At 38.9% G+C, this 27,338-nt stretch overlaps 3 protein-coding genes and 1 long non-coding RNA gene across 8 annotated transcripts in view; 1 reads left to right on the top strand and 3 right to left on the bottom strand.

The window, feature by feature from the left end:
- LOC146670844 (uncharacterized) overlaps positions 1 to 6,235 on the bottom strand; it is a 58,820-nt gene extending 52,585 nt beyond the window's left edge. For all 3 annotated transcript variants that reach the window (XR_014911374.1, XM_085402961.1, XM_085402960.1), the window contains exon 1: positions 6,090 to 6,235. Coding sequence is in view for 2 of the 3 variants with exons in the window: in XM_085402961.1 (XP_085259087.1) it covers positions 6,090 to 6,161 (72 nt within the window). In the remaining variant the exon portion in view is untranslated. The remainder of the gene's footprint in view (positions 1 to 6,089) is intronic.
- LOC146670845 (uncharacterized) overlaps positions 1 to 27,338 on the top strand; it is a 372,233-nt gene that overhangs the window by 39,462 nt on the left and 305,433 nt on the right. The gene's annotated exons all lie outside the window — the stretch shown is intronic.
- Positions 7,348 to 20,334, bottom strand: LOC146670847 (uncharacterized). 3 transcript variants are annotated; one of them, XM_085402942.1, is made up of 6 exons: positions 20,073 to 20,334; positions 17,909 to 17,960; positions 9,883 to 10,925; positions 8,881 to 9,036; positions 8,551 to 8,646; positions 7,348 to 8,422 (listed from the first exon to the last, which is right to left on the bottom strand). In XM_085402942.1, the coding sequence occupies exons 3-6, from the start codon at positions 10,915 to 10,917 to the stop codon at positions 8,105 to 8,107; spliced, it is 1,605 nt and encodes a 534-aa protein (XP_085259068.1). In that variant the 5' UTR covers positions 10,918 to 10,925; positions 17,909 to 17,960; positions 20,073 to 20,334; the 3' UTR covers positions 7,348 to 8,104. The 3 variants fall into 3 exon arrangements, with proteins under 3 accessions (XP_085259068.1, XP_085259069.1, XP_085259067.1); XM_085402943.1 differs by lacking the exon at positions 20,073 to 20,334 and having other exon boundaries at positions 17,909 to 18,649; XM_085402941.1 differs by lacking the exons at positions 17,909 to 17,960; positions 20,073 to 20,334 and having other exon boundaries at positions 9,883 to 11,454.
- The window catches only part of LOC146670848 (carnitine O-palmitoyltransferase 1, liver isoform-like), a 66,883-nt gene continuing 64,423 nt past the window's right edge, over positions 24,879 to 27,338 (bottom strand). Inside the window, exon 19 of the mRNA XM_085402945.1 lies at positions 24,879 to 27,289. Within this exon, the coding sequence (XP_085259071.1) occupies positions 27,161 to 27,289 (129 nt within the window). The 3' untranslated portion in view covers positions 24,879 to 27,160. The remainder of the gene's footprint in view (positions 27,290 to 27,338) is intronic.

Genomic DNA, 27,338 nt, shown 5'->3' on the forward strand with positions numbered 1-27,338 from the left:
GAAAGCAAATCAGTACAACGCCTAGTGCAGCTGTACTGCTGAAACCTAACGGGAATAAGACTCCTGAAAGAAATCTGTTGTGTGTAGCCAAAGGCTTCGTCTAAAAGCTGCATGGACAAAGGCAACAGCAAACTATAAAACTCATCTATATATAAATAATCCAATAAAACCTACAAACTTTTCTGTTGACAATTTGTTGCGGCTCCTCCAACCAATGGCCGCGGCAGGCTAAACATGAGGACACAGATGACGCACAACAATAAATGCATAAAATACACTTCTGTATCATTTGCTCCTTTTATTCCACATGCAACTGTCCAATATATAAATCAGCACATGGGATTAACTATTAAACAAATGCACAGATTGCACAAACAAATAACTGCAACTCACCAATAACTGCACTAATTACAATGCCAACACACAGTTTGGCCTATGGCATCAATTAGTGAACAAATATACATAAACCATCAAGTTCCAGTCAAAATACATCAAAATCATTCAAGCTGCAGTCAACAGAAAGTTTTGCCTCATGCTCATCCTACCTTTCTGCTCATCAACACCAGGTGCGGTGAACAGGTGAGTGCAACCAGATTTATCATCTACCACACCCATGAGACACGCCCCACACCCGTGCACCAATACATTGAGTCCCTTTAAACCAACCCACTTAGTCAAAAAGGAACAACTCATATGGCTCCTACATGTAGTCTGCAATAGGCAAACATCTACTATCCCAGGTTTCTTTATGTTTTGCACTTTTACAGATTATATAATATAACATCTTGGTTTAAATCAATTCCTACGAGTTTGTTAAGTTAACATGTTCTTTATTTCAACTGTTAATTTTTATTGTTTAAAGTTACCTTACCTACCTGTCTTACAGAAACAAAAGGAGGAAATGTTGTTTTACTTCCTGCTTTATACCTTCTGGGTTAATCTGAGATCACAGGAAGAGACCAAGTAGTTTACATTGAGTAGGCTAACCACGTTATCAAATTAATGCATTTAAGGTGAACTAGCAAACACCGTCGTAGTTACATGCGGCTGTCTTGTTTGATGGCAGATACTCCCTTCTCCCTGGACAAAAAGGCTAAAATGACCAAAGAAAAAGTGGAAAACAGCTAAACGTGAGAGGTTTTTGGATAAAGTTGGTGTTTTTTTTTTTTTCAATGATTAAGCACTGCTTCCAGCCAAGAGTGATACCATATATGCCCCATAGCTGCAGAAAAGGCTAACATTGTTATCTTTTTACAAAAAACAGCTAAACATGAGAGGTTTTAGGACAAAGTTTGTGTTCTTGATTCTTTAAGCACCGATTCGAGCACCGTTTAAGCACCAGCACCGTTTCAAAAGTACCGGTATGGGATAAAACCTAAACGATACCCATCCCTAATGATGGTAACAATCTCCAACCTCCTCTGAGCCTTCCTTCAAAACACCGAGCAATGCACAGCTTCTCAGACGTAAAGACTGGCAGAATCTCATCATCTGCAGTACATCTAATCGAAACACTCAGCCAAAAGTCTGAAAATTTGTTGATCCTGTAATGGATATTAGTGCATGGGCTCAGCACCACACTTTGAGAGATCACTATCTGTGAACTCTGTTCACTGTGTGATCCACATCTGCATTGAGGATGTTTGAAACACTGTCATTTTCTCTGAGCCAAAGCTCATTTAAAATAAAAAATCTAAATTTTAAATTTCTTTCAACTTCAAAACATGTTGATGATGTAATTTAGCCATTTAAATCAGCTGTGTTCAAGATATATCTAAAACCCTGCAGGACCCCAGCCTTGAGGCCTGGAGCTTCCCAACCCTGTTTTAAAGCAACATCTGCTCCCATCCAGATGACGCCTCTTGAATATAGCACAAAAATAGCAAGACGATGCTAAAACACACGCACTGCATCTATTACAGTAGAAGTAGAAGAAAACAGTAGAAGAAAAGCCTGCCTGCCATGCACACCTTTTAACAAGTCACACATTTAAGGTGTGATGAAACAAAAAAAAAAGGAAAAAGCAGACCCGGACTGCTGAGCAGATAGAGTCCTCCAGGATAGCATTCCTCTCAAGCATCTGCCTGCTATGTTCCCAGACTGTAGTTACAGGAAGAGCTGATGTTATAGTGTGGTAAACTTGACACTATCCAGATGGTTTTGAGACATGCTCTAGTTATCAACATTATTATTAAACAACAACATGTCTGTTGTGTAAATCAGATCAGTAACAGGCAAAGATTAGTCCCAATTTTGGTTCCGATCATCACATAAACTTTTGTTCCTAAACAAGCAACAGGTCAGCTGAAGAATCCTTATTGTTACCTAGAAATGTACCTGGGACAGAATTTTTAAATCAAACTTTTGTTTCACAATTGTTGCGCTTTGTTTTGAAATCTTACTTGGTAAAAGGTTAAAATGAAGCATGAATGCTGGTGACCAAGTTCGCCACGTATGTAGCTCACGCCGAAGGCAATAGTCATGCACAGTGGCGGTCCTAGCCTGTTTGGCGCCCTGGGTGAACACTCCATCTGACATCCCCCCCCCCCCACACACACACACACACGCACACAAAGACACACACACACGGACACACATACATAAAACATATTAAGGGTTGTACATTAACATAAAACTGTTGTCGGGACCACACTGAATTTCACCAGAGAAGCACACACACATGTGAAGAGAGAGAGAGAGAGTATGCATTGTATGCAAACAGCTACCAAACAGCCATCATAATTCGTCATACAATGAGAACAGGACAAATCAACAACTGACAATGACTAATTAATATTAAACTGTGTATCATAATGTATTGTTTGGAGTTTAGTCTGTTACTGTTGCTATTTTTTCCATTTCTTCTTGGAGCAACTGTAACTCACATAATTTCCTTAGGGATTAACAAAGTATTCTGATTCTCATTGTTTCAGGATGACCTGCCATTATCCAATGACACATCTGCTTACCTGTATCTGTTGCTCGTTTCTCCTCCTCTTCTTTTCTCTTTTTTCTAAACTGAGCACCTGATGGCTTTGAACTTTTCTTTCCTACACCTTAGTTCACAGATTCGCTTTGTCTTTATTTCTGGGATTTCGCTCAACCCAGGATTCAAATCATGCAAGGGCGTAGATTTGGCATGGACCACCAATATTCAGCGATTATTGAATTGTCCCCACCAATAATTTGATCGCTTCGAGTAAAGAAAAACAAACCCAATAGAAAGAAAAAAAAAAAACGATCTGTCGACATCTCATTCACCCAGCGGTGCAGAAAGAGTTCAATTACGTTCTCTACTGGAGTCCTACGTCATGTGACAAATATGGCAATGTGATTGGCTGAGCCTTTCAGGGAGCTCTGCAGCAAACCTGCGCTGCCAGGAGGAGAGGAGGACGGCAGCAAAAAGGAAGAACCTGGATATAAGAAAGTATTTTTCAAAGAAACCTGTAAGTCACTTAAAGCCAAGTTCACTCATAAAATGTGTCATAATAACGTTACAGGCTATGCTAGGCTTTGGCCCACATCAGTCTAAAACTGTATGTAACCATGAATAACGTGTTTTGGAAACTAACTGCACAACAGGCGGCACTATTAGTTCTCTCAGTCTCAGAGCAGCATTTCTAATTTTGATTGAAACTGTCAGAGAAAACTGCAGCCTCGAGCAGCCAGGATATTAGTTTACAGAGGCTGTTAAAATGATATGTCTAACGTTAAAATGTTGGTGACACAATAATTTCATCCTAATGGTGCTGACATATTCATAGGGTTAATTTTTGAGACAAAATGTCATGAGGTAGTCATGATTTTGCAAATATTCCAACCAACACAAAGCTCAGAGAGTAATGGTGACACAGGTGAAATGATGACTTGATGGTTCATGACTGTATTTGAAGCACATGTGTGACTGCATGTATGTGGAGTGTCTCACTGTTATTCATCAGGTGACAGAGGCAGCTCTGCCATGTTGTAGCTCGGACAGAGGTGGAGAGGCGAGGTCACAGGTGACTGATGAGTTGGTGCTATAGATTAACTAGTATTTATTATCATGACAATTGTTAGGCTGCTGATATAAATTGATTCATTAGTGTATGTTTGACAAAGAATCTGAATTGACATGTCTCACTTTTTATATGGCACGAATCAATGTGTTATTTTGTCAGATGACAATATGTCCTAGTGCAGTCAGAGGGGAGGAGCCAGGGCCAAAGCTGAGGCACATCAAGCACAGAATAATACTTTTAATCTGAGGATAAAACGCAGGTACTGAGGCTGTAAGAAGCTTCAGTGCTCTCAGAAGACTAAAAAGATGGGTAAGGTTAACAATGACTCGAATGAGATTAAACAATGCTGCTGTGTGTCCACCAGGAGAGGCTGGACAGTATAGATGGAAAACCAATATGCCAGCAGTTTATCTCAGTTAACGAGAGGAGCAGGCATGTGTTTGGCTGCTTCACATAGTGGACATTGAGTTGTTGTGTGGGACACCAGTAGTCCATGTCTGTTGCTGTAACAGTAGTTCATGTTTGGAATAAAAAATCCCAGCTCACTGAGTTAATCGGGGCAGTAGTGCCTAAAATGTTGCATAATTTTGCTGAGAGATCTTTTACTTTGTGGTAATCTTAGATGAGTAGTTTTATGGACAAAACCCAGCAGGTCATTCAGTGTTCCCTTAGTGCTAATAAGAGATGTTGGTGTAACTGAAGTAATGTTGTTAAGTCCTTAAAGTCATATTCTTTTATTGTCATGACTGTATTTGAAGCTATTTTTATACCTGATTTATATGGAATATGGCTGAAGTGAACTAAAGCCTAAAATAGTCATTTGTTTAATAGTAATTTAACATTATATAATTCACATATAAAACTATGAATTGTGATTTTAAATGGTTTAAAAGCATGTAGAATAACATATGTACCAAGTATATTTCTCCTCTTTTTATTAAGAAGCAAAAACAAAAAGGAAAAAAGAAACAGGGCAGGGTTCGGTGGTTGAATCATCCGTCCCCACCAATGCCAAAACCAAATCTATGCCCTTGAAATCATGAATACATAATGGGCTTGGATTGACAATATTAGGAATGAAATGCGCTCTATTTGGAAGCAGCCGGCCCCGCCCCTTTCGACGGGTTGTGTGTGTGTGAGACTTTAAATCATCAAACTGTAAATTATAAATTTTAAATTGTTATTGATCCCTTTACCCCGAGTCCTAAAGTGTATATTTGTTTTCTTACTCTTCTTATATTTATTGTTTGTTTACTTGCACTGCTGTAACTGGAGCGTCGTCTCGTCTCTGGACTGTATGGAGCGGAGATGACAATAAAGTTTACTTTGACTTCAGCAGCGAGCATGCGCACCGAGGGCTCTCACGCTCACTTTTCGCACACAGAATTTCGAAAAAACATCGGTGCAAATTATAAGTCTGTATCATGATGTCTGGTGTTTTCGTGTTTGTTGGTTATTAGATGCAGCTCCAGCCAGAGACTCCCCCGCCGACCCGCCCTCTCCTCCCTGTGCCGCAAGCAGCAGGCGCACCTCGCAAACGGAGGGCGCCCTTACTCCCGACAAAAGGGCGATAGAAAACCGATCCTAAAATGCGCTGGCCCTCCACCACGATGCACCCCTGGGCCACCGCCCGTATCAAAAACCGCTACTGGTCACGCAGGCATGATACCCACGAATCCGCTCTTTGTACGTGTTTCTATCGTTAACGGTGAACGGCGACGGGATTAAAACACTCTGAAGTCGGATGATTGTTTCTGATTTACCCCCTCGGATGTGTGCGTGTATCGACAGATCGATAACAGCTGACCTAGAACTCAAGCATGTTCTTTATTCTGAAAACGCGCTCTGCTCACGGCGCACACATTATATGCCTGAACCAACTTTGCACAAATTTCACATTATTTTCGCTCGTCACACTGCGCACAAGATACTTTGACAGGCGTCACAGCGCTACTGCTCAGCCACATGTCTATGTCCAGTTAACTGAACACGCGCAACACCGATTTCGCAGAAAAGCTAAAGATGACCCAATTTCAGCGACACACACTGAACACACAGTTAGAATGAAGAATGCTCTTTGCTGCCTACCTTGGAGAGATGCTGATTCGTTCTGGCATCTTTACTTTCACTTTCAGCTTTCGTAGTGTTGCACGTCGTCATCGCCGGAGTTTCCAGACTATTGCCCGGGGCCTATTTAAATTGAATTATTATGAATTATTTTTGTCACAAAAGCAGAGGCGGAGCAAGGGTAGTATGCATGTGGGATTTTCTTTGGGGGGGGGGGGGGGGGGGAGGTTATAAATGACTGAAAGATTAATTGGCTCTGTTTTGAGTTTTGTTTAAAAAAATGGCTTCATATAGGGAAAAATATATATCACATGTGCAGGACACCTTAAACTAGTTTTTTAATTAAGCAGCGAGGCAGAACAAAGTCGGGGCTGTATCAAGACACAGGGACTAAACCCCAATTCAACCAGACCCAGAACTGATCCGGAATTAAAACAGGACTACAACAGTTCAAAATCAGGACTACTGAGGACTTAACCAAGACAGAATCAGAACTAGATGATAGTAGCACTAAAAATCATCATAGACCTGCACTACACTTATTTTTTAATTCTACCAAAGTCCACTATTTAGATTGAGAAAAGTTTATATAATTATTTATCCTTGTTGTGCAAACAAGCCTGCAGAACTTAATAAATATAGAATTTGAAAAATAACAAACCTAAAAAGAAACACTAGGTACGAGATACATGAGGACCTGTGATACGGTGATACTTGTGGTAAACAACCATTTGACTAACATGTGAGTCTCACCTGCTCTTGTTCATCTCTGTTCTGTCCTCATTCTCTCTCTCCCTCTCTCTCCCTCTTTGTGCTGACAATCAAGCCAAACACCAACATCATCAAATATACATGTACACTGAAAAAAGTTTTGTTCAATTTACTAAATTTTTTTTATGACAAGTGGTTGCACGAAATAAATTTGTTTGAATCCAGAAATATTTTTTAAGTTAACAGAATTTAATTTAAGCGAGTAAAGCCAACATATATTTTTTTAAGCTACTTTAACTTAACTGTTGTGGATACGACTTAGTCAAATAATATTAGTAATTCCAACTAAGGTTGTGTTAAGTGTACCAGAATAATTTGTTTCCTTTAAACTTATGTCCCAAAGTTATATTCAAATCAATAAAATTGTTAATTTCTCTCTATTTCAATTAAGTAAATTTTACTTAAAAAAAAAAATATTGCTTACCCTGATTTGTAGTTCTTTTTAATAACGCCAATAATGAAAACTACAAAATTCTTTCACATCATTTATTAATGCAAAATTTGTTGCAAACAGAATAAGAATCCACATGTAAGGGAAATTGCTGTAATTTGTATAATACAAATTACAAAACTTTTGCCTATGAACTAGTAGCTTTAAAAAGCTGTATTCAAACAAAACAGAAACAACAGACAAGAGAAATGTTAACCAATGTTTCTCTTCCTCTAACAAAGAATAAAACACTGCCAGCGGTATAAAGTATCACAATTACAAACTGATGCATCCACAAACTAACCAAAGTTTCAGACTTGCTGTTCTGCGATCCATATTTAGAAATTGCATTTTAATAAGGTAATTAGACTTAAAACTAAACTTGTGTTTTCCTTACTGCTTTCCATTCTAGTCCTTCCTTGAGGATTCTGAATGTTTTACATGTTTTCTGACCTAACATACTTGCTTCAAAACAATAGTCCTAAAGTGTTACCAGTGTGCTGCAGTGTGGTAATCATGCAATTATTATTTATTTATTTATTTATTTTTAAATCAGGTGAGTTAACACTGATTATAGGGCAGCAGCTATCAAGGACCGGAATAAAGAAAAATTGCTTCGGTAAACTGAATAATTACAAAGTTGCTCTTCAAGCTACTCAAATGTACCAAACGTGAAACATTCATTATTGAAAGTGAAAATGTTCAATCAAAACATAACACAGAACGTGAGAACGAATGATGGTTATACAAATATTTCACTCCTATTCACAAGAGCACCAGTCATTGGTAATTTACATAACAAAATGTAAATGGATGTGTGGTTTTAGAAATCTTCCTATCCAGTAGCAATTTTGTTCTTCAGCCCAAGGACTTTGGGGGAGAGCTTTTTCCCATCCAATCCCATCAACACTTTCTGAATGAATTCATAATAGTGCCTCAATTCCTTGGGGAAGGCTAGGTTTAGTGCATAGATTACTCCAAGCATCAATGCACAAGCTTGGGCCGGAGATCCAATGTTGTCCATGACCATCTCCCCTTCAACAAATATTCCAATGTCATCATAATGTCCATTTTGTCCATCCTCCTTGTTGATGACATAAATGCCCATGGTGTGCTTCTTTAGGCCTCTCTGGATGTCATCTCCTTCAATGTCCTAAACATTTAATAAAAAGGTAAAAGAAAAACAATTAACTCTACAATTAAATTCCAATCTAGTCGTTTGTGTGTGTGTGCAAATATCTAAGAAGTGTGTGTATAGATGACTTGCTAACAATGACTTACCAAGTACTCCCGAATAAGGCTTCCGTCCTCTTCACCAAGGTAGAGGCAAAGTGCCCTGAGAACTGCTTCCCTTTTCACTTTAACATCACTTTCAGCCTGTTTAAAGAGAGTTGCTGATTAAACCAATTTGGAAAAAAGAACAATGTCTGACATTCGCAATAAGTAAATTTTATCATAAGTCAGTTCAAACATAGTAAATAAAATTTATATATGAAAATTTCAAAATTTAGATTGCTTGGCCGGTCACCTAAAATGGCTTATTTGACTCACCAGTGACTTGCCACTTAAGACAAATTAAATCCAAATAGAATTTGCAATATTCAGATTTACCTCTTGCATGATCTGCAAGTGGTGGGCAAGTTTCTGCCCAGAAACACCGCCCTTCTTCTGGAAAACTGTCATCAGCCGAGGTGTAATTCTGTCTAACTGTGCCGCGAAGGTCGTCTCCAGTTGAAGTGTTGTAATACGCTGGAATTCAGCATTTACCTGTATCACACACACAGAGAAAAAAAAGAAGACTGGTGCTTAATCATTGGTATGGTTATTTTGTTATTTCTTCATTAAATGCTACAATGTAATTGCCATCACTTCATAAAGCATGATTAGCATATGGGTTAGTATACAGTGCATAAAGGATGTTACTACTGTTAATCAAAGAAGAAATGAATGGCATCAGTCCATTTAGCGGGTTTAAAGGGTTTTAAAAAGCAGATATTTGTCTGTTTCAGGTGGTTGGCAACACATTTTCCTGTGCTCTTTGTCCGCTGGTGGGAGTGTCTCACCTGTGAGGTCAGCACCTCTCGGTGGTGAGAGGTCTTAGGGGTTTTAACTTGACCCATTTATTTTTTTATCTTATGAGCAACAAAGTTTGTTCATCACATTTTTAATTTACATTTGTTTAGCACATGCTTTTAACAATCTGAGGCTAACTAAAAACTAATAGCTAAATGAAAGGTTTTAGGTTAATTCACAATTGATAATCTGATTTCACTCTATTAATTATTGAGATGATTAATCAATCATTTCAATAATCAAACTCACTATAAAATAGTTTGGGCCCTATATGTAGTGCAAACTTACTTAAACAATCAAAAATTTATTTTATTCATGTTTCTACACTTTAAGTCACTTATGTTTTTCATACACAACTTGTATTTTAAGTGCTGCTCAAATAAATACTCTGTACGGTACACAGGTCAATCACTATAAATGCCAGCCTCTTTATACCTATATTAGGGATCGTCTTAATCCAAGTGGCCCAGATTAATTAATGTATAACATAAGGAATTACTGAAAAGAACACTCAGCAAAAAAAAAAAAGCATGCCTTTACCTCATTAATCTGGAAAAGTGCAGGCCACCTAGCTTTAAACTCCCCAGCAGTTGGACTTCCCTGCACCACCTCTTGTCTACGGTAGGAAAATGTTCTTGACATCTTCTGTCTTACATCTGAGGCACTGTTTCTTCGTCTGACGTCGGTCAAAAGCTCAACCCTGATGTTTTCTAGACTGTCATCCGTTTCGCCAGCTGGGTGTAATGGACAAAAATTGACCTCAGCCTTTTTAGGTTTCTTAACATTTTTGGCTGGGAGGCAATCATCACTGGATTTGTTTTTCAAAGCATTTATAGTCACTTCAGGACAGCAAATGTTGCGCATCTTTGTCCTGTAATTAGCCATCTTATATTTCAGGCTAATCATCCAGCCATAGTAACCTGTGGCAGATGGCTCTCGCAGACAAGGGAATTTTTTGATCAGTGCCCCTGCAACTTCATCTATTTGGTAATTTTGAGGATAAGCAGTAAACTGAAAAATCGCCTCAGCAAGCTTCTCTAAGATGTCAGATTTAACACCTGAAGTAATCTTGAGCCGAGTTCCAGTTTCTCTGAAGGTCTCATTTCCACGCTGAAGTTGCACCTCTACATTGAATGAAAATCGAGGAATAGTAAACTCGCGAGGCCATGCACATGATCTCAGCTCACTGTCTGACTGTGGTAGAATTATGGTGCTGTCTGAGTTGGATGAAGACGATGAGAGACTGGAGTTTCTTTGAATACTTTCTGGACTTGCAGAGGAGTCAAGACTGCATGTGGGATACTGCTTTGACAAAGATGCACTTGTATCCAGATTTGCCATGTACACAAGTTTGATTGTACTTCGGTCTTGAATGTCTTGCATTGATGTTATGTTCATAAACTCATTATTGAAGTCAGGATCCATGAATTGAATACGAAAGTCTCTTTCAATTCCAAATGCTTGGCAAATTGTGCTCTGAAGATCAGTCAAAGTTCTTGGCATCCCAGATGGAACGTCAAGTCTCCTAAAATCATCATCTGCCACAATGACTCTCAGCTTCAGCTGCTCTGCCATTCTTCAATCTGATTTTTAAAGACATTAGGAGGAAAAAAAAAAATTTAAAATACTTTGCATTGAATAATTTTATTAGGGAGCACAAGAGTGCAGAACTGCAACACAGGTTTTACGGGTAAAAAGCAGTTTATTTAATTTTATTCTATAGCTTCATACTGGGTTTTTTGCATACGTCAGCCAGAATCCTCAAAAAGTGTCACTTTGCTTTTAGTGGTATGTGTTGCAATTCATCCTTTATCAAAATGTTTTGAGCATCATCAATGATGTTTTTTTAAGACACATGACAACATGAGGCATGTTTGGCCAAAAGAACTCAAATGTAATGGAAAAAAAAAAAATATTACCCTTGTGGGAAGTATCCAATCCTTATTAAAAATAAGCTAAACATTTGTGGTACCCCTCCTGTTGCCATGAAGATACCTGCAATTGAACACCTGCAATTGAACACCTGCAATTGAACACCTGCAATTGAACACCTGCAATTGAACACCTGCAATTGAACACCTGCAATTGAACACCTGCAATTGAACACCTGCAATTGAACACATGCAATTGAACACATGCAATTGAACACATGCAATTGAACACATGCAATTGAACACATGCAATTGAACACATGCAATTGAACACATGCAATTGAACACATGCAATTGAACACATGCAATTGAACACATGCAATTGAACACATGCAATTGAACACATGCAATTGAACACATGCAATTGAACACATGCAATTGAACACATGCAATTGAACACATGCAATTGAACACATGCAATTGAACACATGCAATTGAACACATGCAATTGAACACATGCAATTGAACACATGCAATTGAACACATGCAATTGAACACATGCAATTGAACACATGCAATTGAACACATGCAATTGAACACATGCAATTGAACACATGCAATTGAACACATGCAATTGAACACAACATTTACTACCTTCTATATGTATGAATCTTTTAAGTATGACCATTCGCCGGCCTCCAATCCTGTAATCTGCCAAGGGGTACTGGTCTACCAAGGCACCAAGATCAACGAGGGAGATGTGTGATGTGGGAAAAAGTTCAAAACCTCTAAAATGCTCCCTATACCAGGCACCCATCTCTTTGACAATGAAGCTCAGGTTTTCCTCCACAACAACCATTTGGACAACTTCTGCAAATTCAGGCAATCCAGCAGAGGAGCCATAAACTACAATCATGCCAGGCCTGTAGTTTGTTCCATTCACAGAAGCATTCTTTGTGAGCTGAATATGGGTAATATCAGGGAATTTAATCTTCAAGTCTCGCTGTACATCATGATGCAGAATGTCAACAGAGACAGTAGAAACAGCTGAGACAGTTAGGCTCGGCCTTACAGTTGTGACAGACTCCAAGTGGTATGCCATCATGAACTGATGTTTCACTGCCAGTGACAGTAGCACATTTTTAAAGCGCCGTGTGTGACGAACAACCTGTTTGAAAAAACTGTGCTTTGCCTCGAACCTCATGGTCCACATGCCAACAAGTGGCCCAAAGAATTTAATCATCTGTGGATAATGCTCCACAAAATGATGTTTTGGTAACAGCTTCAGTCCTGGAAACAGCTCTTTCAACCTACATCTGTGGTCAGAGACTCTAGACTCAAGGAAAGCAATTGATTTTTCTGTGTGTGCTGGTGCAACAACTAGTTCAACAATATCCTTTAGGTCCAAAATTACCTGCCAAGCTGTTTCATCTGGAGGTACCAAGTGTCCTACCAACAATGGAAGGAATCGTAAGAGACTCCAATTTTCATGAGCATTTCCTCCAATGCTTTTGTTCTGCATGAAAGTCCTGGGAATAGCATGAGGGCGATTACTCTTGTCTGCCCATTTGTAGGGAAATGTCAGAATGGACTCATTGAGGCTGTCAAGTGTAAAATATTTTTTCAAAATTAAGATATTCAGGCAGTATGCCAACTCAACTGGTAATATGCCCTCAAATATGTCATGTGCAATATCTGGAGGATATCCACTGCAAACACTGAAATGGGAGAGATGTGCAGAGAAAACACACCGTCTTTTAACACCGTGACATGGTTTTGCAGAACTCTGTGCAGAACTTACATGCATTTCATGTGTCTCTTTGCTTCTCAGAGTAAACACACCTGAACTAACCTCTGTTTCTTGAATATCAGATCTTTTGGCCTCACAAAATCTGCAAAAGTATTCACCTGAAAAACTCTCAATAAATCCAGAAATACTGTGTGCTCCTAAATTATCTGCTATGACACACTGTATTGTGCCTAGAGCTGGGCGATAGAACGATAACGATATGTATCGCGATATAACTTTTACTCGATAGAGAAATTAAGCTATCGCGATAGACCTCGCCGCTCTTGTCCTCTTAAAAAAAAAAAAAAAAAAAAAAAAAAAAGGTCAGCCAATCCAAATTAAGTAGCGCAGAGCCGAACCAATCACAGCCGCAGCGTCACGTCGCGTGACTTGTTACGTACAGCACAAGTGCCAAGCCGCACGTGTGTTTGTTTGGGAAGCAGCCAGCGGGTAATGGAGCCAGCGCGTAATGGAGCCAGCGCGTAATGGAGGAAATGAGTGTGCCGACTAGAAAAATCAACCGAGCGTGACCGAAGAGAAAACAGATGATGGTTCCAATGCCGGAGAGATTGTCGAACGGAAGAGCCATAGAAGTTCCGTAGTGTGAAGGTATTTCGGCTATTTCAAGTCTGACAAAAAACAGAGTAGCGTGCACTGGAAATTGTGCCGAAAGCAAGTCTGGAAATACAATAAACTGGTGCATGCGTCACACTGCGCCACGTTATTGTTTCGGTGAAATGAATTTCTACAATACTGTTACTGTTAATTCTACTCTCTGCAGTGTTTAAATGCTTACATATACACAGTTACTGTCCGTCCACACATACGACTCGGTTCTGCTTCTATGCCCCAGCTTTGTTTACTTTTTCCCACCGAGGCTTCTAGACTTCTGATTGGCCAACATTTCTGCACGGTTAGGAATCTAGCGCCACCTGCTGCTTTGGCATGTTCATAGCAGCGTTTTCCTTCATTTCTGCCTTTATGTGTGGACGGGATTATTTTTTAAAACGAAAACGGAAAATCTCCGTTTTCAAAAATACCCGTGTACGTGTGGACGTAGCCTCAGTCTCTGACTGGAAGCGCTAATTCGTCATTCGGCTTTTGTCAGACTAAAGTAACTGTTAAAACTGTTTGAAAAGCTCAGCTATACAACAAGGAGAGATTGAGAATTTCCTTTTAGTTCTCAGTTTATTTGATATTGACAAAAGTTAGTCAGTTTTGTCTGTTCTTCTGTAAAACAAACTAAGATTTATTTTTAGAATTAATATTTTGTTTCTAAGTGGAATTGACAATTTAGTCTGTTTTGTTTGTTCTATTTTGAAACTTAAACGCTTTAGCGGCTGCCTTTTGTGTAGTTTGCAATATTTGCCTTTATTTATCTGAAAAAGTCTCATGTTCCTTAAGTACATCTACCCTGTTGAACTTATTATGGGAAATAAATATTTAAATCAAAACAAGCTGCTGATTATTTCACATTTTACTTGTGAGCAACGGCACATTTAAATCTTACAAATATAGTTATTTGGCTTATATCGTGATAGATATCGTTATCGCCTGAAATGAAAAAAACATATCGTGATATGAAAAAATCTCATATCGCTCAGCTCTAATTGTGCCCCTGACAAATTCTCCAAGATGTGCAATAAAAATCCCTTGACTTTCCAAAGTAACAAGATCACTCAACAAGGGCTCTAGAATCTTTTCATATCCATATGTCTTTACATCTTCAGACTTGCAGAGTAAAGCCAGATAAATGGAAGTCAGTGATGAATGGCAAGCAGGTGGTAAATTGCTAAGAGTCCAATATATGGCACAGATTTTGTGCTTTTTACGGGAAGTGCCAAGTGGATTGCAAATCTCAAAATCGTCAATATACAAATTCAGTAAAACTCGCAATTCACCTGCTGATAAAAAAAACTGTTTTCTTTGAAAAACAACCCCTCCCTAAAAGACCTGTAAATCACTTCTTCCCCACTTTGTTCTGTTATGCGACTACCATCCAAAACCTTAGCAAGAAGGTGGCAATCACTGAAAAGCTGCTGTAAAACCTTTAAAACTGGAACATACTGAAATGTTCTTTTATTTTTTTCATCCAACACATACTCTACAGGCTCTACAACTTTAAAATTTTCCTTGTAGAAATTTTTGCGCTTAAAGGATGTTGCTAGGGGACAACCTTTACCTACCGATTTATACACAGGATTAGATGTACACAGTGCAGATGCAAGTTCTTCAATGACTGACTGGTCTATTTGCAAGCTGTGACTGTTCAATGTGTCTTGGATAACTTTTGCTGCCGTACACAAAGATGCTGTGCCCAACAAATACTGAAGTTCCTCCAAAAGTTCATCAACTGCAGCACTTGGAACGTGAAAAATATTTTCTAGTTTTAATAACACTGCCGCAAGCTTTAGCTGAACTACGTCTTCATGATCATTTGATGTCTCTAAATCAACAGGCTGTTCGCCACCCCACAATTCCTCAGCATTTGAAGCATCATGCTCTGCAGTTTCAGTTGCAAAAGATCCTCTGACAATATCCTCTTTGAAGTCTACCAGCGAGTGTAAACTGTGCTTGCAACTTTTGTGTGACTTAAAGGTACTGTAAATATTTGATTTGTAGTCACAACCTTTAAACATACATGTTACTGTCTCATTGTTTTTTAAATGACGGCTAATGTGCACAAAATATTCACGCTCTGTTCCTAATTCACTACAACAACATAACTGACAGGAAAAAGTTGTAAATTTGTCAGAGTGCTCTGGGGTATTGCTATGATTCCTTGACAAGTGTGTCAGAAGTGAATTCCAAGTAGGGCTGGGCGATATATCGAGTTTTTAAAAAATATCGATATATTTTCATACGAGATATAAGATGTGACAATATCGTTTATATCGATATAGTCTATGTTACGTTATAATTATACTTGTGGAGCCACAGGTTTGCCTCTCTTTCGTCCACTTTTGTCTCTACGCAACGTTACTCGGCCTCGCCTCTCCTGCACTGAACACAACTCCCCCATAGCTTCACCTGCAGGCAATGACAAGATGAAAGCGGAAAATCTCCGTTAGCGAGTTACCGTGCGTGGGGCTGGATGGCGTCAACGTGTTAGCGAGCTAACCGCGCTAACGACATGCAGCCCAGAGGGGCTGCACGGCCTAAAATCCTTTCCTTTTCTCAAAAATCGACAGTGCGCCTTATGTATGAATTCTGGTTGTGCTTACTGACCGCGAACCGATTTTATGTGGTACACAGCGCTCAGCAATCTGTCAAAAAATGTTTTAATATGACTTTGCTAAGCTACGGAGCTGCACCGCTTGATGGATTGTCGGAGAATTACGGCTACAGAGGAGGAGCCTCGCGGAGTGATACGTACTGTGTGTGTATAAGGACCTGTTCAGAGACGTGGTGCAGCTGTGAAATCTGTCTCTTTGTTATTATGCTCAGCGTCTATTAGTTTACATTTTGACTGCACAATTGTGAGCTTTTTGTTATGCACAAAAACAACATTGTTTTCTTTTATTTATGGACCATGATTATTTAATATATGCTGATAATTTATTTTTGAGTAATATCTACGCTGTATGTAAATAAAAGTGCCCGTGTGACATCTGGGACACAGTGTGACTAAGAACTCTCTTTTTGTTCTTAACTTATGGCTTAAAAAAAAAAAAAAAAAAATCGAGATATATATCTTATATCGCCATCCAGCTAAAAAATATCGAGATATGAATTTTGGGTCATATCGCCCAGCCCTAATTCCAAGTCTTTAAAAGACATGGACACTCAGGATATAGGCACTTAATGTGATGGCCACGCCCAAAATGACTATGTTTCAGTCTATAGTGCTTAAGAAGTTCTGATCGTCTAGAAACTTCTGCACTGCAGTCTTTACACTTCCACATAAACTGGACAAACAAAGAGAGAAAATTTGAAACAAAAACAAAAAACACACTTAGTACTTTACACAAAGAAAACTTTAGCCGTGGTTAACCTACAAGAATGGATGCATCTTAGAAGTATGCTTGTAGGCTGTATTATCTAGAGCAGGGGTGCTCAATCCCAGTCCTCGAGAGCTACTGTCCTGCAGCTTTTAGATGCATCCCTACTCCAACACAGCTGAATCAAATGTTTGATCACCTCTTCAGCATGCCATCAAGTTTGGAGAAGGCCTGATAACAAGCCATTCATTTGATTCAGCTGTGTCGGAACAAGGATGCATCTAAAAGCTGCAGGACAGTAGCTCTCGAGGACTGGGATTGAGCACCCCTGATCTAGAGCATTCTTTTCCCAACTCTGTTCCTTGAGGATGCCCATCCTGCATATTTTTGATGTTTCTCTGCTTCAGTGCACCCTGACATATTAACTATGCCAGTGACAGACTTGTGCACAACTTGAAGAAATTAGGCTAAACATTAGTTCAAATCAGTGTGGCGATGCAAGGAGGCATCTAAAAAAATGCAGAACAGAGGTCTTTGAGGAACAGGGTTGGGAAACACTGATCTAGAGTGCACCTAAAATCTGATCAGGTTAGAAAGCAATACCATAACAGTGCCAATTGAACAATCAAATAAAAGGAAAAAATAAAAACTAATATGTTACAGCCAGCAACTTTCATGTTCAACTTTAAATAATTTTCTCTAAAGGATGGGAACTGTTGGCAACACATGGAATCAGTGTTCTACGCCCTAGTCTTTATATATTTAAAAAAAAAAAAAAAAAAAAAAAAAAAAAAAAGAAGTACAAAATATAGAGGCATCTTTTCTTAAACTATATTAATCATATGTAATAATTGATATTAATTAATATCAATATTAATAATCACAAGAACCCTTAAGATGAGATAGATAAACTTGTCAATGCAATACTGTCGTGATAAATATGTAAAGAATTTGCATGTACTTACCAAAATAACACAGTTTCCTCGAATAAACAATAACACATAAGGGGAAGAAAATCTGCCAGAAAAGGAACACAAATACAAAAAATTAAAATGAGGACTTTAGAAAGACAAACAATTACCATTTCCAAGCTACTTCATGATACTCCCTTGTAAAAAAACAAATCTTACTTGTGCCTCTGTAAAAACTACAGATGACACGATACCACTTTTTTTTATGTCCGATACCGATATCATAACTTTGATTATCTGCCGATGCGAATCCGATAGTGTATTTTATAATAAATAAAACTGGGTTTTTTAAATAAATATTTTGCTGCATTTTGTATAAGTTCATACTCAGTTTAAAAAAAACATTAAAACTATTCTGTTATACCTGTATGCAAAAAATACACTGCACCCAAAATATTTTATACTTCAGCAATACTGATCAACCTAAAAAAAAAACTTACACCATCCTCCTTATTCAGGTATTCTAAACAGTACATAGAAATATTAAACAACCTAACTAATAGGGCTGCCAACTCCCAGCAAAAATATTAGGAAACCACCCCCCACCCTCTGCCTCATAATGCTTAATTGACGTAATCTACTTTAATGCACAGAAACAATTATTTTCCTACAATAATTCGATTCAACATATTTCTATACATTTAACCAGATCACCACTTTGCTTGTAAGATTTAGATAATTATTAAAAGCTAGACATTTTAAATGAGAATAAGAAAGAAAATTATTTATACCCCCCTTTCCTTGTTAATGCCCTACCTGTCCCCCTGACAACACTTTGCTAGACCCACCCCTGCACAGTTACCAGCGTCAGCTACTTAGAAAAGGATCCTGGTGTTATTTGTCTCTCATAAACAGTTCATAACTTCCTTTCAACTCATTCATGTCACCTAAAATGTAAACCTGTTTCTTCATTACCTGTTCAGCTCTAATGATTCAGTAAAAACATCTCCTGGTTTCACCTTCATGTTTCCTTCTCACCACATATACAAACTGATATCATGACCAGCAGCTATTACGGCTGTGCCTTCAGAAAACACAAGCGGATACTAGAAAGTAATATTAAAAAAATTCTAGCAACAGCTGATCAAGCTTAAAAGTGCTGCTGTTGTTTATCTGCCGTTTTCCACTTTCTAGCGCAAACTGGGCGATTAACAAACAAGAGAGGCAGGACTAGCGACAGAAAAGCCGATCAGCTGATAATCGATCAGTTTCATGATTGAAGTAGCAACAGGAGAGGGAGGGGGGAGAATGAGGGAAGAAGTTTTAGCTGTTCAGCATGAAGACACCGAATAACTCCAGCTTTGTGTCTTTTTTCATTCTAGCTGAAGTACGAAACAAATCGCTTCCTTTCCCCCTCAATACAAAACTCCGACAGCCAGTCCAGCTGTGGCTCCATACATCGGTTGTTAAGCTCAACATGGAAATACTATGCAAACATACAGAGATGAACTTACACACTTGCTTTACTTCTGTGTTAGTTTTCTCTGAGATTAAATGCAGCGGTTTGGAAGCACGTAGCGAGGCTTTAAATGCTAAACCAGACCGCTGACAGGTCTTGCACTCAACAGCTCTATCAAGTGAAGCAACTTCTTTTCTGAGTTAATTTCAGTCCTGACAAACCTCACTCTCAGTGCCTTTTGATCTCACATTATTGGCAACCACTGAGTTATTCTCCTCCACAGTTTTCAACCATTATTTGTTTCTGCACAAAAGACGTTGTGCAACGCCAATCCTACTTATTTCCTACTGCACCCCTGACTGTGCAGGTGCGTTCAGAAGCCCCCTCCCCCGCCCGACTATTAATGCCAATGTTGTGGCGGGAGGGACGATTTCTCAACTTAAAACTGCAGGCGACTGTAAAGTGAACTTCACAGCTAACTACAACAGAGAAATTGCCTCGTTACATAATTTGTTAGTACAACGTGTGCCACCAGAACTAAGCTAAAAACATGACAATTTAACGTAGCAGTTTTAAATTACTCTTTTAATAGAGCAGTAGCTAATAGAGCACATAGCTAGCTTAAGTCAAATCACGACAAAGTTCAGAGGTGTACAACTACTTAGACTTCTTTCTCCATGTGCACACGTCTTAAAGAGTCAACATGCTTTGACTGAGGTAAAAAAATAAAACAAAAACGACCGTAAAAGGTTTACTTACCAAAGCTAGTCCACCTTTACACGAAGTTGTGTGATTAACTTGAGCCCGCTTGCAGCACACAAAACGTCTGCTTTCAGTCCGCGCGCAAAATGGTGGCCTGTCCTAACGCATGCGCAAAATGGCCCAGCAGGAGGCTATGAAAAACATACTTAAGCATTTTGAGCTACATTTAATTAACTAAAATTAATTGGATTAAAACGCAGGGAATGTATTCTGGAGTTACTCGAATTATATATGTAGACAGGAATTACTCATTTGAATTAAAAAGATATACCAAAATAAAATATGCTATATCTAAAAGGAGCCAATATCACTTTTTTCAGTGTATATTTGATAATACATAGTACATAAATATCTGGTTTCAACTGCAGTTGAAACCAGATATTTATGTACTCTTCAGATAAAAACACTTTTTTAATTGTAACATCAAATCAGACTAAATGTTTATTTTTTTAGATTGATAAATATAAAAAACATATTTGTTAACTTTAAGAGTAAAGAGAGAAACTATCTGTATTTCTTAATTGTAAATGGCACCAAATTGTATTCAAAACTGAGCCACACTTATGGAGCTCCACAATTCTTCTCCTGGTGTTTTGGTTGACATCTCTTGATGTTCCCATGACACAGAAACAGCCTCTGTGTTTTGCCTTATATGCATCCACAGGTGTGCCACCAGTTTACTCACATGGACTCTACTAACCTATCAGAAGCTTCTTCAGCTCAGAATGGAATCGTCTGGAGTTTCTTATTAATTAACAATAAACTTAATTCAATTCAATTCAATTCAATTTTATTTATATAGCGCCAAATCACAACAAAAGTCGCCTCAAGGCGCTTCATAGATACAGAGAAAAACCCAACAATCATATGACCCCCTATGAGCAGCACTTTGGCGACAGTGGGAAGGAAAAACTCCCTTTTAACAGGAAGAAACCTCCGGCAGAACCAGGCTCAGGGAGGGGCGGGGCCATCTGCTGCGACCGGTTGGGGTGAGAGAAGGAAGACAGGATAAAGACATGCTGTGGAAGAGAGACAGAGGTTAATAACAGATATGATTCGATGCAGAGAGGTCTGTTAATACATAGTGAGTGAGAAAGGTGACTGGAAAGGAAAAACTCAATGCATCATGGGAATCCCCCGGCAGCCTAAGTCTATTGCAGCATAACTAAGGGAGGATTCAGGATCACCTGGTCCAGCCCTAACTATATGCTTTAGAAAAAAAGGAAAGTTTGAAGCCTAATCTTGAAAGTAGAGATAGTGTCTGTCTCCTGAATCCAAACTGGAAGCTGGTTCCACAGAAGAGGGGCCTGAAAACTGAAGGCTCTGCCTCCCATTCTACTTTTAAATACTCTAGGAACAACAAGTAGGCCTGCAGAGCGAGAGCGAAGTGCTCTAATAGGGTGATATGGTACTACAAGGTCATTAAGATAAGATGGGGCCTGATTATTTAAGACCTTGTATGTGAGGAGCAGGATTTTGAATTCAATTCTGGATTTAACAGGAAGCCAAAACAGGAGAAATATGCTCTCTCTTTCTAGTCCCTGTCAGGACTCTTGCTGCAGCATTTTGGATTAGCTGAAGGCTTTTCAGTGAGTTTTTTGGACATCCTGATAATAATGAATTACAGTCGTCCAGCCTGGAAGTAATAAATGCATGAACTAGTTTTTCAGCGTCACTCTGAGACAGGATATTTCTAATTTTAGAGATGTTGCACAAATGGAAGAAAGCAGTCTTACATATTTGTTTAATATGTGCATTGAAGGACATGTCCTGGTCAAAAATGACTCCAAGGTTCCTCACAGTGTTACTGGAGGCCAAGGTAATGCCATCCAGAGTAAGAATCTGGTTAGATACCATATTTCTAGGCTTTTCAGGGCCGAGTACAATAACCTCAGTTTGATCTGAATTAAGAAGCAGAAAGTTAGCGGCCATCCAGGTCTTTATGTCTTTAAGACATTCCTGCAGTTTAACTAATTGGTGTGTGTTATCTGGCTTCATGGACAGATAGAGCTGGGTGTCATCGGCATAACAGTGAAAATGTATGCTATGTCTTCTAATGATACTGCCTAAGGGAAGCATGTATAATGTAAACAGAATTGGTCCTAGTACTGAACCCTGTGGAACTCCATAATTAACCTCAGTGTGTGAAGAGGACTCTCCATTTACATGCACAAATTGGAGTCTATTAGATAGATATGATACAAACCACTGCAGTGCAGTACCTGTAATACCTACAGCATGTTCTAATCGCTCTAATAGGATATTGTGGTCGACAGTATCGAACGCTGCACTGAGGTCTAGCAGGACAAGCACAGAGATGAGTCCACTGTCAGAGGCCATAAGAAGATCATTTGTAACCTTCACTAAAGCTGTTTCTGTGCTGCGCTGAGCTCTGAAACCTGACTGAAACTCTTCAAATAAACCATTCCTCTGCAGATGATCTGTTAGCTGTTTGACAACTACTCTTTCAAGGATTTCTGATATGAAAGGAAGGTTGGAGATTGGCCTATAATTAGCTAAGACTGCTGGGTCTAGAGATGCTTTTTGAGTAAAGGTTTAACTACAGCCAGCTTGAAGGCCTGTGGTACATAGCCGATTATTAGAGATAGGTTGATCATATTTAAGATTGAAGCATTAATTAATGGCAGGACTTCTTTGAGCAGTTTTGTAGGAATGGGGTCTAAAAGACACGTTGATGGTTTGGAGGAAGTAATTATTGAAGTTAACTCAGAAAGATCAATTGGAGAAAAAGAGTCTAACTTAACATCAATGGTACTAAGAGTAGCTGTAGATAATATTACATCTGTGGGATGAAAGTTTTATTTGTAAAGAAATTAATGAAGTCATTACTAGTTAATGTTGAAGGAATGCTTAGCTCAACAGAGCTCTGACATTTTATGGAGCCTTGCAGACTCGCTACTGCTCTGTGATTGTGAAATAATAGACTGGGTTAATTTAGACACATCAGCAGGATGCAATGAGGCATCTCTGCAGCCAAAAACTGGATCAGTAATGAAGATAGTTTGTTTCCGTGGTTCGCCTTAAGACAACCTACTATCCACCTCTAAGGGTTTGACATGAAACATATGGAAATAAAAGTAACAGAACGAGAAAATAAACTGACTGCAAGCATTGAAAATCCTCCATATTCTCCATCTGTCCATCCCAGGAATAGTCCCAACTACCAAGACTGTATGTGGTAACATCCAGCATGGAAGCTATTCGTAATGAATGAAAAAACTATTGCTGTGCCTGGTTTCCTATGCACGAGGCCATTTGTGATGTTTGCTGGAGTATGAACAAAATCACATGTCAGATCTCTGATTAATCCATGTTGGTACTGCACATATACAGATTTTGTGAAGCAGGCTCACTGTCTCCAATATGGAAAAGTGCACCTCCGGGTGCTGCTACTTCCTCCCACATTCCAAAACCACAAAGTCAATATTTTCATGTTAACTCGTTTTAGGATGTGAACTCTGTGACAGTCTGGACACGTCCCCAGACTGTTTGGCATTATGTTCTTTTCATTAAATGCTAGCTATGCCAGATATAACCTCCCGATCAGCTGCCAAAAAGTGGTTTCTGATGTTTTTACGTCCAATATCTTTACTTATATTAGTAAATTGACTGTAGGGAACAGGATTCATGAAGGGGGCATATATAAAATACATAAACGACCTGTTTTTGAAGTACTGTATCTTTATCACTCTGCCTATTTGTACCCATATTGTCATCAATCCAGTTCTTGTTGATCTGTTAAGTAAGTCAAGTAAGTTTAGAAAACTGTGATGCTGTTGCAATTTTTGCTGCCATCTTGGCTAAACTTCGAGGAAAACACATTTTTAATGTCAATAATGTTTTTTACCTAAATGAAATACAAAAGACGCTTTGCCAAAAACTGATTGCAGTGATAGGAATGTTCTTTGTGAGAGATATGACTGACACATTTTTGAGACTTTAGGGTGAAGTCATTTATAACAGCTTAAATTCCCGCAATTACTTTTTCCACAACACTGGAACCATTTGAAAAGTCACGTATTGCGTTAGAACCCGAATTCTGAACCCTGCTGCTGTAACTCTGAGGCTCTGGCCTCACCATCATCGCCATCACCGTACTTCCCAAAGCGTCAGAAATGGCTTTGTAGCCCTTGGATGACTGATTGTTTCTCATCCTTTTCTTTAGATGTGTTGCTTTTTCTTTTTAGCCTACTTCACTTTGGCAGTGATTTCTTGATGCAACATATCTGGCAAAACTGAACTGAGCTTTCAGTTAAATCAGTTAATTAAATAAATAAGTGCATTTAATCAGTTAATTCGTAATTTAAAAAAACCAAAAAGCATTTCTTTATCTAGAAGGGTAAGCATTTTCCCCATGTATGGCCAGGTATGTTTGGATAAAATTTGTCTACTTTTACAAACCAATTAATCATTTTAAAATCTGCACTTTGCATTTTCTTGAATCATCCTTGAATATTAAAATTTTGACAATCTGAAGTATTCGTGTGACAAACATGCAATGATGCAATGCAAATAAGAATCACAAAGAAGGCAAATACTTCTTTCACAACAGTGAATTCGCTTCCGTTCTTAACTTCAGATCATCTGTAGCAAATATTTAAATCTTTATTCAGCTGGCATGTGACTTTGAGACACAGACACATAAAGACTCGGCTCTAATTATAGAATTTGACCCAGTCGGAAAACTGGAGCACTTCTGGGCTTCTTGTCCAAAGCAGAGCTGGGACTAAGCAATTTGATAAATTCAACACATAATTATGATAACAATACGACATCAGCTGGTGCAGACAGTAAATATTTTATTTTACACAACGCATCAGATCCATCTGTGGAAGGTGATCAGAGTCCACAAATGCATATAATGCAGATTTATATGCATTTTAGAAAGAAAACGATGTACTAAGGGGAAAAAACCCAAAACCCAGCAACCAAAGAAAATCATGAAACAACTCGAGCAGTTACAAAAGTGTTACCAGGTTACACACACACGTCAAGAAAAAAAAAACAAAAACAAACAAGCATCAAACTTGTTTTTACATCAAACACCTCAAAGCATTTAAAACCAAGAAAGAAGACGACGACGTTACAAGGTTTGCTGCAGGAAGTGTACTAATTGGAGAAAAATGCACTGAAAGAGTTTCACTTTGTGAACATGTTTCTTAAACCTGAATACAGAGAAGAGGCTCTGTGGGAACGATCCACTTTATGTCCCGTGGAAAATTGTAAAATAACAAGTGGGCTGTTAGTACTTCTGTCACTCTGCCCTTAAATGGCAAGCAGCTGGCAGGAACAAATCATGTCTGGCACAAACAGACAACAAATATAACTTTGTATAGTGACATGAATGCAGCGAGACACAGAAACACAGCTGTATTCCCAGCTGTCAACATCTGTAGATCACATGCTGCCATCTTGCCCTTCCCATAACCCCTGTAAAATACAGAAGTATAGCCACAAATTTATCAAAAGCGACATTCACCTTTTTAATCGCTACGCTAAGCACACGACACAAAGAACATCATTGTTCTGTTCCCTTCTTAAAATGCTGCACTTTTAATAACATCCCTGGATCCCAGACAGAACACAGCCTGAAAGCTCTAACTTGATGTTGTGAGCCATCAGAGACGCCCATTCGGTCATTTCACAGCGTTTTCTCATCACTCTGTCTTGCTTTGCAGTCTGTTTCTGGTGCTCTCAGCACTTCCCCGATAAAGAAAGAACAACAGACGCGAAATCTTCCAGCTGGGCCAAAGACTTCTCATTTAACGTTTGTTCTAGTTGCATCGCATTTGATCCAAAAGTTCAAAGCCTCTGGTAAATAACTTGTCTCACGTTGTTTACTCAATGCCAGTTAGTGTCTTCTTAAGCTGTGTTTTGGACAGTGTCTGGACAGTTAAAAGGAATATTTGTCTAACTTTTCTTTGCCGTTTTACTCGAGCTTCTTGGACTGGATGGCCTGTGAATGTGAGGAGAGCCAAATCTCAAGCTTGAAATGATAAGAGACTTTTGAAGCTTGTTGTCTGGAGGTCTGAGTTGTAGTTGGCTTTTCCCCCCCTTTCTTTACACTTTTACCACCTTTATCCAAAAGCACATTTACTGATAATACTTGAACTTGAGGAGATCTTTGAATGCAGGACTCTTACTTGCACTACTATGAGCAGTGTTTTGTAAGTATCAACAAGCCTTAGCAGAGCGTGGCTAAGCACCAGCAAGATAAGTGAAGAAAAAGCCCACACGCTAGCAAACAAACTAAAAACAGCATTTTAAAAAAATAAAACGTGACAATCGTTTTAAAATGCGGCTTTGATTCCCGAAGCTTCCCTAAAACTCGCCCACATATAAAGCGATGTGCTTTGTGGCTGAACAGTCGGTTCTCTCTCCGGTTTTAAAAATTAAACTAAATTGTTAATTATTGATTCAGGCTTATGTACTGCTTTTATCTGGAGAGCGAGTGACCAGGTTTACAGAGACTAGACTTTCACTGGAAACCATCACTCCCAGCTGATAAACCAACCTTTTCTGTGTCCACTGACTTTAACAAAGCCCAACATGCACAGTAACCTCCAACATAATGCTGTAATGAATGGTGTCAGTGCGCTCTTCACTTTTAGTGAGATTAAGGGCGTCTTAATGCTTTCCGCCGATTATCAGGGACATTCGTCTCACTTTCTCTGCCTCCAAACATTTCCTCCTCGAGCGATGACATCTGCCCCCATTTTTTCCCAACATAAATACATATTTTGCTGATCACAGATTTTCATATTCTGACAGAAAACTTTAAAAAGTTGAATTATTAAAGTTCAGAATACAAGAATGTTTGTGTGTTTAGTGCTGATGCACAAGAGGCTTCCGAACGGATGAGGTACGGGAGCGTCGTGGCTTATCTTTTGTCACTGAGTAGGAGGTTTTAAAAAAAGAACAACAACAGTAGTTATGTTAATCTGTTGGCCTGTGAAAGACTGCTGTAAATGTTTGTTTTGTCTAAAGACCGCAGAAGACAAAATATCTGTATCTCTGAAACAAGCTCTCTGTTGTTTGGCTCCGACTTTCCTTCGCTTTTGTTTTTACTGGAGCTTCTTGGACTGTGGCTGGCCTGTGCCTTTGGATGACAAGGAGGTTTTGGGATCAGCTGAGAGAAGAGCCATGATGTCCTGCATAGCCTTACTTATCTGAACTCCAAACCTGTGAGAGTCCTGGGAAGGAAAAAAAGAAAAAAAGTATTGAGAAGTGAAAGGGAAGTGT

Source organism: Rhamphochromis longiceps, linkage group LG4 (genome assembly GCF_057381845.1).
Source record: "Rhamphochromis longiceps isolate RC_006_pf linkage group LG4, R_longiceps_female_GT1.1, whole genome shotgun sequence".
NCBI lineage: Eukaryota > Metazoa > Chordata > Actinopteri > Cichliformes > Cichlidae > Rhamphochromis > Rhamphochromis longiceps.